General features: G+C 51.5%; 1 protein-coding gene across 1 annotated transcript; it reads right to left on the bottom strand.

The window, feature by feature from the left end:
- Positions 1-133: 133 nt before the first annotated feature.
- Positions 134-9,389, bottom strand: LOC133041914 (keratin, type II cuticular Hb3-like). The gene is made up of 9 exons (XM_061122723.1): positions 9,006-9,389; positions 4,844-5,052; positions 4,169-4,229; positions 3,337-3,432; positions 2,662-2,826; positions 2,325-2,450; positions 1,366-1,586; positions 1,162-1,193; positions 134-632 (listed from the first exon to the last, which is right to left on the bottom strand). Exons 1-9 carry the CDS (start codon positions 9,387-9,389, stop codon positions 508-510), a joined length of 1,419 nt encoding a protein of 472 aa, XP_060978706.1. The 3' UTR covers positions 134-507.
- Between the last annotated feature and the right edge of the window lie 1,901 nt (positions 9,390-11,290).

Genomic DNA, 11,290 nt, shown 5'->3' with positions numbered 1-11,290 from the left:
TATATTCGAGTCATAAGCTTAATTGGAAACTCAGAGACCAAGCACAAGGGAGAGAGTGGGAGGGAGGCGGGGATATAAAGTTGCCCCCCCACCCCCCCACCCCGGGGACGCAAACTCAGGCACTGTGGGAGGGTTTAGGAGGCACCGGAGGGGCCCTGGGGCCAGTCTGTTCCTTAGAAGCCATGGGCGTCCAAGTACCCAGAGCAGCCCGAGTCAGGATGGGCTCTTTGCCCAGGGCTGGAGGAAACCGGTCATTCTGACTCTGGGGGGGGTGAGGCGAGTAGCCCGCCCCTCTCCCTGAAAGAAATGAAGAGACAAGCGGGAGGAAAGATGCAGGAGGAGAAAGCAGCCATTGGGACAGGTCAAGCCGGCTAGCTCCAGAAGCTCTAAGCCCCGCCGCCGCCCGAGGCAGGTACGGTTGGCTTGCCGAGCGGTGAATTTACAAAGCCGAAGGCGCTATGCAAAGCGCACCAGGCGGCTGTTGCCACTGCTCTGGCCGCAGGGCGCTCACAGGCCGGTGCTCACCGCCAGGTTCCCGCTGCAGGGGGCGCTGCAGACGCTGCCCGTCACCGGCCGGGAGCCCGACATGCAGAGGTCCCGGCAGATGATCCCGCCACGGGAGCTGCTGACACCTGCGGGGCGAGGAGGATGTGGCTTGGTCCTCGTGCAAGGTCGTCGTCAGAGGCTCTTGCATGCTGGCCAGAGTCCCCCCACCCATTCTTCTCTTGTTCAGAGCCCCTTCCCTCCATTCTATTCCTCCTTCCCCCTCAAACACCATCATACCTGGACACTACTTCCTGTAGTCCAACCTCAAGAATCCTAGATAAACTGTTAGACCAGGCCCTCCCCCATAGGCAGGAACAGCTATTTAAGTAATTATAATCATTCACTGCCACATCCCCCTCCTTCCTTTCAGGGTCTTAAGCTGTGGCCCTTTGAGGCCCTCCTGTCTTTGTAAATAAAGTTTTATTGAAACCTAATCACATCTATTAAGTATTGCTATGGCTGTGGCTGCTTTCACATTACAACAAGCAGAGCAGTTGAGCAGAGACTGTGTGACCCACCAAGTCTAAAATATTTACTATTTGGCCATTTGGTAAAAAGTTTGCCCACCAGGAACCCCAGGTTCTTATTTCAGAACCCACAGTACAGATTACTTACAGACATTGAGAGCTCCAATGCCTTCACACAACCTTGTGGGGAGAAGAAAGAGACAAAAATTAGTTGGGGAGAGCAGAACTAGCAAATTCCCTCCTCCAAATAATCTTGATGCAAATTAGGTGTAAATAAGATGCAGACATGTTCCTGGCTCTGAACACAGGTTGGAGGGTGAAGAGACATCCTCTGCACAGATGTGGTCCTCACCTCTGCTCCTCGCCCTCCAGCAGGCGCCTGTAGGTGGCGATCTCAATGTCCAGGCCCAGCTTGGAGTTCATCACCTCCTGGTACTCCTTGAGCAGGCAGGCCATGTCCTGCTTGGCCTTCTGCAGAGCCTCCTCCAGCTCTGCCAGCTTGCAGTGGGAATCGTTAAGGGCCGCCTCACCCTGCTGCTCAGCCTGGGTCACTGCAGCCTCCAGCTTGGTGTTCTGGGGCAGAGAGTAAAGTTATTAAGGCTCCTCTTTTAGGACTTAGGGTCAGAGACCAGGTATCCACTGGCCATTGACTGTCAGGAGAAGAAGGGCCCTTACTGGTTTGTTAGCTCAGGGGTTGCAAATTAGTGCTCTTGGGGAATGTCAGCACAGTGTCCTTAACTTTTTGAAATTTAACGTATAAACCCACATTCCTGGCCTCTCTTGAAAAATCAGAGGATCTGGCCACACTGGGCCTGCTTTTCCAAAGGGTCTGTTGCAGTTTGATCTGATGAGCTCTGCCCATTGTGCTTTCCAGTTTACTGAACGCTAGTGCCTTTGGTATAGCCTGCTTCACTCATTCACTAATCTCTGGGGACATCTCAGTGTGTGATCGCTGGCCTAAAACAATGGGCCAGAGAGGTGAAATGGCCCCCCTGCCTCCCAAATCACGGGATGAGCTAGTGGCAGGGCTGGTTTGAGAGCATAGGTTTCCAACCCCTCAGACTGTGATATTTCCTCTGCCTCATTCTGCCTCAGAGACCATGAAAGACCAGGTCATCCCATTCTCCTCCATAGCCCTCCCCCCCAATCCACATTCAGGGGGAATGGAGAGCATTGTCTGTGGAGGGGACTTGCTTAAAGTTTCACGTTGCTCCTTTTCCCACACTTTGGCAAGGTGTCTGACTTCAATCTCCCTGTCTCAGGCCAACCCTGTTCTCTTTCTACATTGAGGGGTGGGCCAGGACCCTGTACCTGGCAATTGGCATTCTCGACCTCGGCCGTCAGCCTCTGGATCATGCAGTTCAGCTCGTTGATCTCCTCCTTGGTGCGGCGCAGGGCCTCCCCATGCCGGATCACTGTGGCCTTGATCTCCTCACACTGGGGGGAAGCACAGATGCTCATGAAACACAGGATGTGTCATCCGACTGAACTCCACAGCTTGCACATCTGCACCCCATCCCGAGAGCTGTCTGCCCTTCCCTTGCCCACCCAGACAAAAGTCAATGCTTTTTCAGCATCCCTCCCCACCCCGCTAATGCTTTCAGATTTTAGCATCCCTGTTCGGGGAAGGGAGTGCTGGACCACTCACCTTGCTGCAGTACCAGGACTCAGCCTCGGCCCGGCTGCGACCGGCAGTGTCGTCATACTGAGCCTGGATCTCAGCCACAATGCCGTCCATGTTCAGGTCCTGGCTGTTGTCCATCTTGACAATGACCGAGGTGTCTGAGATGTGGGTGTGGAGAACTTGGAGCTCCTGAGGGGAAGTGGGGGAGTGTTAAGAGCCCCTTGGACCATAGCCCCACTCCAGGCAGCCTGCTTTCTCACTTCCTTTCCTGTCCCATGCCCCTGCTTCTTCTACAGCCTCACTGTCTGAAACTCCAATTCAAAGGTGACATCTCCCCTGCAACCCCGGAACCTCTCAGTGCTCCTCAGGACCAGAGTCCTGAGGCTGAGAGGAGTCCAGCTCTGAGGCCTGCTTACCTGACTTCAGTCAGGGCCTCCTGTCTTGATCCTTTGGATCTAGGACTAGAACTTAAAATTTGTGATCATTGTCACCACACTAACTGGGAGCACCAGCTTGTCTGGGCTTGGCAGATAAGACACGAAGCTATGCCTTTCACCTTCTGACAGTAGACCTGCCTCGGGTCCCTCAACTCTGCCCTGTGTCCCCAAACCAAGAGTTTCAGGAGCCAAATGGTGGCAAGTACTTTCCAATGTCTAGCTGCCATCCTCCTTGCTTCCCAGCTGCTTTGTGGCCCCTCACCTCCTCATACATCTGCCGCAGGAAGTCAGTCTCCCGGGTCAGGGCCTCCACGTTGGCCTCCAGCTCTGATTTAAGGAGGTAGGCGCCATCCACATCCTAAAGGGAGAAGGAGGAGCAAGAGTCTTAGTGGGGAGACAGCACAGAGCTCTCCCCACCAGGGAGGGTGCACTCCCTGGACCCTCCTTAGCTGCTCATTCCAGTGCCTGGTGTCACGGTGTTAGTGAAGTCCCTTACTCATTTTGAGGGGTCAAGAGCAGGTCTGGGTGAGAGAGGGGGTCCCGATGTTTCCAGGCATTCCCCTTGGTACTAGGATGATCCCTCTAGAAGGCACTATCATGAAACTTAGGATCTGATGTAAAATAGCTCGGTTCTAACGATGATCCACCTCTCCCTGCTCTGGTCTGTGGCTCAGTGTACTGAGGGCAGTGTTGCTGAGTCAAGTCCTAAGAGGTGAGGAGCGACAGCTCTGTTCATGCCAGCATTTCCCAACCGTTGCCAGCCAAGGATGGAGCCGTCCCCAAGCATTCAGGTGCTGTTCTGTTCACAAAAATTTATGCAGTGCCTGTTTTCTGCCAGGCTCAGAGCAGGAGGAGGTGGGAAGCCTTTGGGCAGGTGGGAGTTAGCTTGGATGGTGGAAGATTGCCCTGCTTGAAGCGCTGTGCTGAAGTCCAGGACCACTCAGGGAGCACTGGGACATTTGGAGAAAGAAATAGGGGAGAGGTTGGGCTGTGTGATTCCGGGGAAGTCACTTAGCTTCACTGAATCACAGAGTGCTCCCTCCACCTCTGTCCACGGTTCTGAGTTGTGGGATGTGTATTCTGGGGCCACTCACCTTCTTCAGGGCCACAAATTCATTCTCGGCAGTGGCCCTGAGGGCCACCTCCTCTTCATACCTGGGGACAAAAAGTGCACAAGTTTCAGTGGCTAGTTTCAATAGGCTGGGGTTTGAAGAGAAGCAAAGAGAAGGAAGGCTCAGGCAAACACATTCCAGGAACTGGATCTTTTGGATGTGGCCATGGAATCAAAAAGTATCCATCCCTCTCCTCTGGGCACTCAAACCAGCCATGTCACCCACTGTTATTCCTGTTTCAGAGGTAGGGTGGGTGCCATGCACATTTTTGCAGGCCTCCTTTCTGTTCATGAAGCTAATTCCCTGGTGGTGGTGGTGGCACCCTGATCTAGTTCAGGTGTACCCCTTTCCTGTCCTCTTGACTTTCTTATCCTTACCCCTCTTCAGGGCCCAACACAACACCTGGAACATAGAATAAATGCTCCATAAATGTTTGATAAATCAAAATAAAATAAACACAGAATGATGAGGTGGCTGGAGAAGCACAGACTCGCCAATGTTTCCTCTCCCATCTCAGAAAAGAAAATAATTTCCCCACAGGCTTTCTGTTACTCTCTACTTCCTAGTGGAAAGTTCTTCTAGGGGTCTAACCCAAATCTATCCTATTTGATCTCACCCCATTTCCTTTCTCCACAGCCTCCTCCCCGATGAACTCACTTCTTCTTGTAGCCCTCCAGTGCCTCCAGTATGTGGTTGGACTGTGTGGCCAGCCTCCCGCCGTCAGCCTCCACATGCTCAGCCTCCCGCCTCAGCGTTTGGATGTAACCCTCGTAAAGAGCCTCCAGGTTGCTCTCGCAGCACTCATGGCCCTGGTGCAACTGCAGCTTGGTCTCCAGCAGCTTGTTCTGCTGCTCCAGGCAGCGCACCTGGTGTGGTGTGGAGGTGGGAGAAACAGTGAGAGGAGCCAATAAGCCCAGCCCTCCTGCAAGAGCAGGCAGAGTGAGAGAATCGGAGCTCACAGCGAGGTGTGCAGAGGCAGAGGGTGGGTGGATGGCATCGTCCTTGCTGGGCTCTCCTGGCCTTAGGAGGCATCTGGAGACTCCTTGTTTCCTGATTGCTTGCTCAGATCTGAGTGAGGGTCTGTCCAGTTGGGCCTGGCTGGGGTGAGTGAGACACTGAAGGGCATATGGGTTGTGCTGGGTTGGGCTGGGGTAGAGACAGATGGGGTGGACAGTAGTGACAATCAGGGAAGGTTTCCTGGAGGAAAGGAGTGTAGAGGAGAGTTGAGAGGGTCAGAGTAAGAGGAAAGCCTTTTGCTGTGACCCTCACCAGTGCAGGGGAGCTCTGTCCCCAGTGGCCAGCCTGGGGCTTGAATGGATGGTCAGCCTGGGCAGGGCTTCCTAGCTGGGGAGGGAGGTTGGAGGGGGCAGTTTCTCACCAAGTAGGATGGCTGGGGTTTGAAGAGGCCTGGTGGAGGAGACACACACTCTTGTGTGAGGAGACACACATTCTTGTGTGATGAAACACACACTGTTATGTGTCTAGAAGCCAGGCAGGTAATGTGAAGGGGGGGATGATTTTCAAAAATAGGGAGGGTGGGGGCTGTAGGGAAGTAAAGCATGCAAACCTCTGCTGGAAATCATTCAAACTGGAAAGATGTGACAGCAGCAATCACTGTGCCACCAGAAAGGACATCAGCAAACAGGACCAGGCTCCCTGGTCTCCAGTTTTCCCCTTCTCAGATTTTTTTTTAGCTGGATTTGAGATATTGCCTTGCCTTTTATAGACCTGGTATCCTTTCATCCAACCCGATGAATGCAGCTGGGCAATCCTCGTGGAGCTCCTAGAAATGGGGAAGGGGACTGCTGATATTATGTGGGATCATTTTAGGGGGTCTTAGCTGGCAGGGCTCGAGCCATGGTGGTGAGTTGCTTGCCTGTCTTGATCCCTGTGTTTCCTTTCAAAGTCATGGCCAGCACACACACTGCACCTAGCAGAGCTTTGCGGCTGAGAAGGGATGCCACCGGCCAGCATCACAGAGAGAATCAGTGGAGAACTGGACACAGAGCCCATACTGCCTGCTCCTGGGCCAGGAGCCTTTCTGCTTCACTCCCTGGCCACCTTTCCTGGCTGTGAGCTCCAGCACACTCAGGATAGAGTGCCTGCTGAAGTGGGCCAGCTCTCGCTCGAGAGGAGTAGGGGAGCTGGGCCCCAAGCTTTGAACTCTCTAGCCTCAGGGATCTGGAGAGCCTGGAAGAGCCAGGCTTGGACACCTGCTCTGCCACCCACTCTCAGGGAATGTGGGTGGGGGCTGGGGCCGGTCCTGCCGTAATTCCCCATCTCCTTTCTCCTCTATTGCACTCAAAGGACTACTCTGGTGGCAGTGATTCTCAAACGTGAACCCTTCACAGGCCAACTTCAGGATTTTGCCTGTTTTACTCATGATTTATCTACAAATGGATTTGTTTAGCATTTCACTAAACACTTAAACGGGGCTTAAAGGGGTAACTATATTAGCATGGTAGCTGTAAAACCGGTATCACTAGGCATACATAAGAGGAAAACAGAAAGCATGAAATTCTAGCTGAAACTGTTGCCCCAGACAGCTTTGACGCTGAGGCTTGCTCTCTTTCATTAAAAGCGTGAGGGTAGCAAGTATTAGAGGAATATTAAAGACATATTAATACCTAATGAGATTTCCCCCATTTGATCTTAAGGATCAAATTAAATAAATTAAATTAATAAATTAAAGAGATGAATTTTCTCATCAGGTGTTTTGATGTTATTTAATGCTTCAATGGAACATTTAAAACTATCACATAAAATATCAACAGTCCTCATTCCCCATTTCCAGGAGAGTTCAGTTCAGTCGCTCAGTGGTGTCTGACTCTTTGCAACCCCATGAACTGCAGCACACCAGGCCTCTCTGTCCATCACCAACTCCTGAAGCTTGCTCAAACTCAAGTCCATCAGTCAGTGATGCCATCAACCATCTCATCCTCTGTCGTCCTCTTCTACTCCTGCCTTCAATCTTTCCCAGCATGAGGGTCTTTTCCAACGAGTCAGTTCTTTGCATCAGGTACCAAAGTATTGGAGCTTCAGTTTCAGCATCAGTCCTTCCAATGAATAGTCAGGACTGATTTCCTTTAGGATTGACTGGTTTGAGCTCCTTGCAGTCCAAGGGACTTTCAAGAGTCTTCTCCAACACCAAAGTTCAAAAGCATCAATTCTGTGGAGCTCAACTTTATAGTCCAACTCTCACATCCATACATGACTACTGGAAAAACCATAGCTTTGACTAGATGAAACTTTGTTGGTAAAGTAATGTCTCTGCTTTGTAATATGCTGTCTAGCTTGGTCATAGCTTTTCTTCCAAGGAGCAAGCGTCTTTTAATTTCATGGCTGCAGTCACCATCTGCAGTGATTTTGGAGCCCAAGAAAATAAAGTCTCTCACTGTTTCCATTGTTTCCCCATCTTCTTATCATGAAGTGATGGGACCGGATGCCATGATCTTAGTTTTCTGAATGTTGAGTTTTCAGCCAACTTTTTCCAGTCTCCTCTTTCACTTTCATCAAGAGGCTCTTCAGTTCTTCTTTGCTTTCTGCCATAAGGGTGGTGTCATCTACATATCTCAGGTTATTGATTTTTCTCCCTGCAATCTTGATTCCAGCTTGTGCTTCATCCAGCCTGGCATTTTGCATGATGTACTCTGCATATAAGTTAAATAAGCATGTGACATTATATAGCCTTGACACACTCCTTTCCCAATTTGGAACCAGTCTGTTGTTCCATGTCCAGTTCTAACTTTTGCTTCTTGATCCACATACAAGTTTTTCAGAAGACAGGCAAAGTAGTCTGGTACTCCCATCTTTTGAAGAATTTTCCAAAGTTTGTTGTGATCCACACAGTGAAAGACTTTGGTGTAGTCAATAAAGCAGAAGTAGATGTTTTTCTGGAATTCTCTTTCTTTTTCAATGATCCAAAAGATGTTGGCAATTTGATCTCTGGTTCCTCTGCCTTTTCTAAATCCAGCTTGAACATCTGGAAGTTCTCGGTTCACATACTGTTGAAACCTTGCTTGGAGAATTTTGAGCGTTACTTTGCTAGTGTGTGAGATGAGTGCAATTGTACGGTAGTTGGAACATTCTTTGGCATTGCCTTTCTTCTGGATTGGAATGAAAACTGAACTTTTCCAGTCCTGTGGCCACTGCTGAGTTTTCCAAATTTGTTGGCATATCAAGTGCAGCACTTTCACAGCATCATCTTTTAGGGTTTGAAATAGCTCAGCTGGAATTCCATCACCTCCACTAGCTTTGTTCTTAGTGATGCTTCCTAAGGCCCACTTGACTTTGGACTCCAGGAAATCTGGCTCTAGGTGAATGATCACACTATTGTGGTTATCTAGGTCATTAAGATCTTTTTTGTGTAGTTCTTCTGTGTATTCTTGCTCTCCAGGCAAGAATATTGGAGTGGGTTGCCATTTCCTACTCCAGGGGATCTTGCCCACCCAGGGATTGACCCAGGGTCTTCTGCATTGCAGACGAATTCTTCACCACTGAGCCACCAGGAATGAATTTCCAGGAGAGACTGGCCTGTAAATTCTCAGGTCCTGCCAGGACTTCCAGGTTCAGGAAGGGTGGATCTTGTCTGTGGGGACCCTGCCTGTCTGGACAGAGGTTGTATATAGTAACAGTGCTCTAATCAGGAGCCCCTGCTCTAGACTCAGTTCTCTGGTCTGTCTGTGCCCTGGAAGTGTGTCCATCTCCTCCATCAGCCTGGGGGCTCACCTGGCCCACATCTCTCCTGCCCATCTGGCTAACCCTTGAGTGCCCACCCAGGAAGGGAAGATTCAGGAAGGGTGTGATCAAGGACACCCACCTTGTCGATGAAGGCAGCGAATCTGTTGTTGAGACACTTGATCTGCTCCTTCTCCTCTTGCTTCACGCACTGCGCATTGGGGTCGATCTCCAGGTTGAGGGGCGTGAGGAGGCTCTCATTGACTGACACGGTGGTGATGCAGGGAGGGCTGAGGCCGCCCACGCCGCCGGAGCGGTATCCGAAGCTGCGGTCGCAGGACCGGGCGCGGAAGCCCCCGCAGACGCTTCGGCTGCCGAAGCCCCCGGTGAGGCCGCGGTAGCAGGAGATGCCGCGGTAGGGGGCGGCCGTGATGCAGCAGCGGCTGGGCCGGGGTCCGCAGGCGGAGACGCAGCTGAAGGCTCGGACCCCGCCGGGGATACAGACGCACGAAGAGAGGCAGGACATCGTGCGGTGGCGGCGAGCGGCGGTGGTAGAGGGCGGCTGGACCCAGAAGCCCACCATGGGCCTTATATCGCGGCCCGGAGTGGGGGAGCGCGCGGCCCACTCGTTTATGAGCTTGGAGGTCGGGCTGCGCGCCTCTGCGAGCCGGAATTAAAGTGAACGAGGCCTCCCGACTGCCTCCATAAAACGGCGTTCGCCTCCCACCCGCGCGTGCTTTATGGGGCCGGGTAGCGCCTGCTCAGCTTCGCCGGCCGTGCGCTGCGGGCTTGGGGCCGGGCAGCCGCGGCCCTAGGCCGGGACGGGGCCGGGAAGCGCAGGGGCATTGGTTCTAGTCCCAAACTGGGCAGCTAGGCACCCCTGACCCCACCAGCCTGCGCCACCGCCCTGCAGGCTGGGAAGCTTTGGTCTTAGTTGCCTGGGCGGCTCTGCGAGGGGTGTGTGTGTGTGTGTGTGTGTGTAAGGAGAGGCATCTTAGAGGTCAGTTCTGAAAATTCTTGTCATGATCTGGGACAGGTGAATAACCTTTCTGAACCTCAGCTTCCTCATGTGCAAAATAGGGATCCTAACAGCACCGGCGGCAGCACAATGGACAGGGTATATTTAGGGCCCTACTTAGCTCTTAATAAGAACTCTATAAATGTTTGTTTGTTTGTTTGTTTGTTCTGTTTATTCTATTATTAATTTGCCATTCATCCTGTTTCCCCTGGGACAAAAACTCTCTCTCCTCTCTTTGTCAGAACTCAGCTCATAGCCCCTCACCTAGTAAGTTTGGATCCTCCACTCCCACCCCTCATACCTCTCTCCACTCTACTGGCAAGGAGAAAGGGAGTTTGCATTTATGGAGTACCTACCATGTGTGGGCTTCCTGGGTGGCTCAGCAGTTAAAGAATCTGCCTGGAATGCAGGAGACGCAACAGAATCGAGTTCAATCCCTGGGTTGGGAAGAGCCCCTGGAGGAAGGCATGGCAACCCACTCCAGTATTCTTGTTTGGAGAATCCCATGGACAGAGGAGCCTGGTGGGCTACAGTCCATGAGGTCGGAAAGAGCAGGAGATGACTGAAGTGACTGAGTACACACGCACATACAATGTGTGAGGAATTTATACTGCATTATTTCATCTAACCCCCAGGGCATTCTTCCGAGGTCAGAATTACTGTGCCAATTTACTTGATTAGGAAGGTGAACTCAGAGTGAACCAATGGCTTATTTAAGATCAAACACGGGGGCTTCCCTGGTGGCTCAGTGGTAAAGAATCCACCTGCCAATGCAGGAGACACGGGTTTGATCTCTGGTCTGGAAAGATCCCACATACCATGGGGCAACTAAGCCTGTGCGCCACACTCTTAAATCTGTGCTCTAGAGCCTGAGAGCCACAACTACTGAGCTTACTTGTTGCAACTAGAGAGTAGCCCCTGCTCCCCACAATTAGAGAAAGGCCCTCGTGGCAACAAGGACCCAGCACAGTGAGAAACATATAAATAAAAATAATGATAAAAAAAAAAAACCCAGAGGAATTGGGTGGAGAGGGAGGTGGGAGGGGGGATCAGGATGGGGAATACATGTAAATCCATGGCTGATTCATGTCAATGTATGACAAAAACCACTTAATGTTGTAAAGTAATTAGCCTCCAACTAATAAAAATAAATGGAAAAAAAAAAAAAAAAAAAAAAAAAACCAAGGTAAAGCACAGAAGGGTCCATCAAGGGGCAAAGTCAGAATCTGGAAGGAGGCTCCCAGCCCTCCACCAAGACTCAAGGGTCTGAGTCTTTAGGACTGAATGAGAGTTAAGTCCTCATGGAGGCAGGAGCCCAGACTGCTAGGTTTTGGGGTCTAAGAGAAATCGGCCTGATCCAAAGCCTTTTCTCAACTGATGCTTGCTCATGGCCACCAACCCTAGAAGGC

The sequence above is a fragment of the Dama dama genome, chromosome 3 (assembly GCF_033118175.1).
Source record: "Dama dama isolate Ldn47 chromosome 3, ASM3311817v1, whole genome shotgun sequence".
NCBI classification, from domain to species: domain Eukaryota; kingdom Metazoa; phylum Chordata; class Mammalia; order Artiodactyla; family Cervidae; genus Dama; species Dama dama.
The sequence above is the reverse complement of the archived record's forward strand: the minus strand, read 5'-3'. Positions and strand labels throughout refer to the sequence as shown.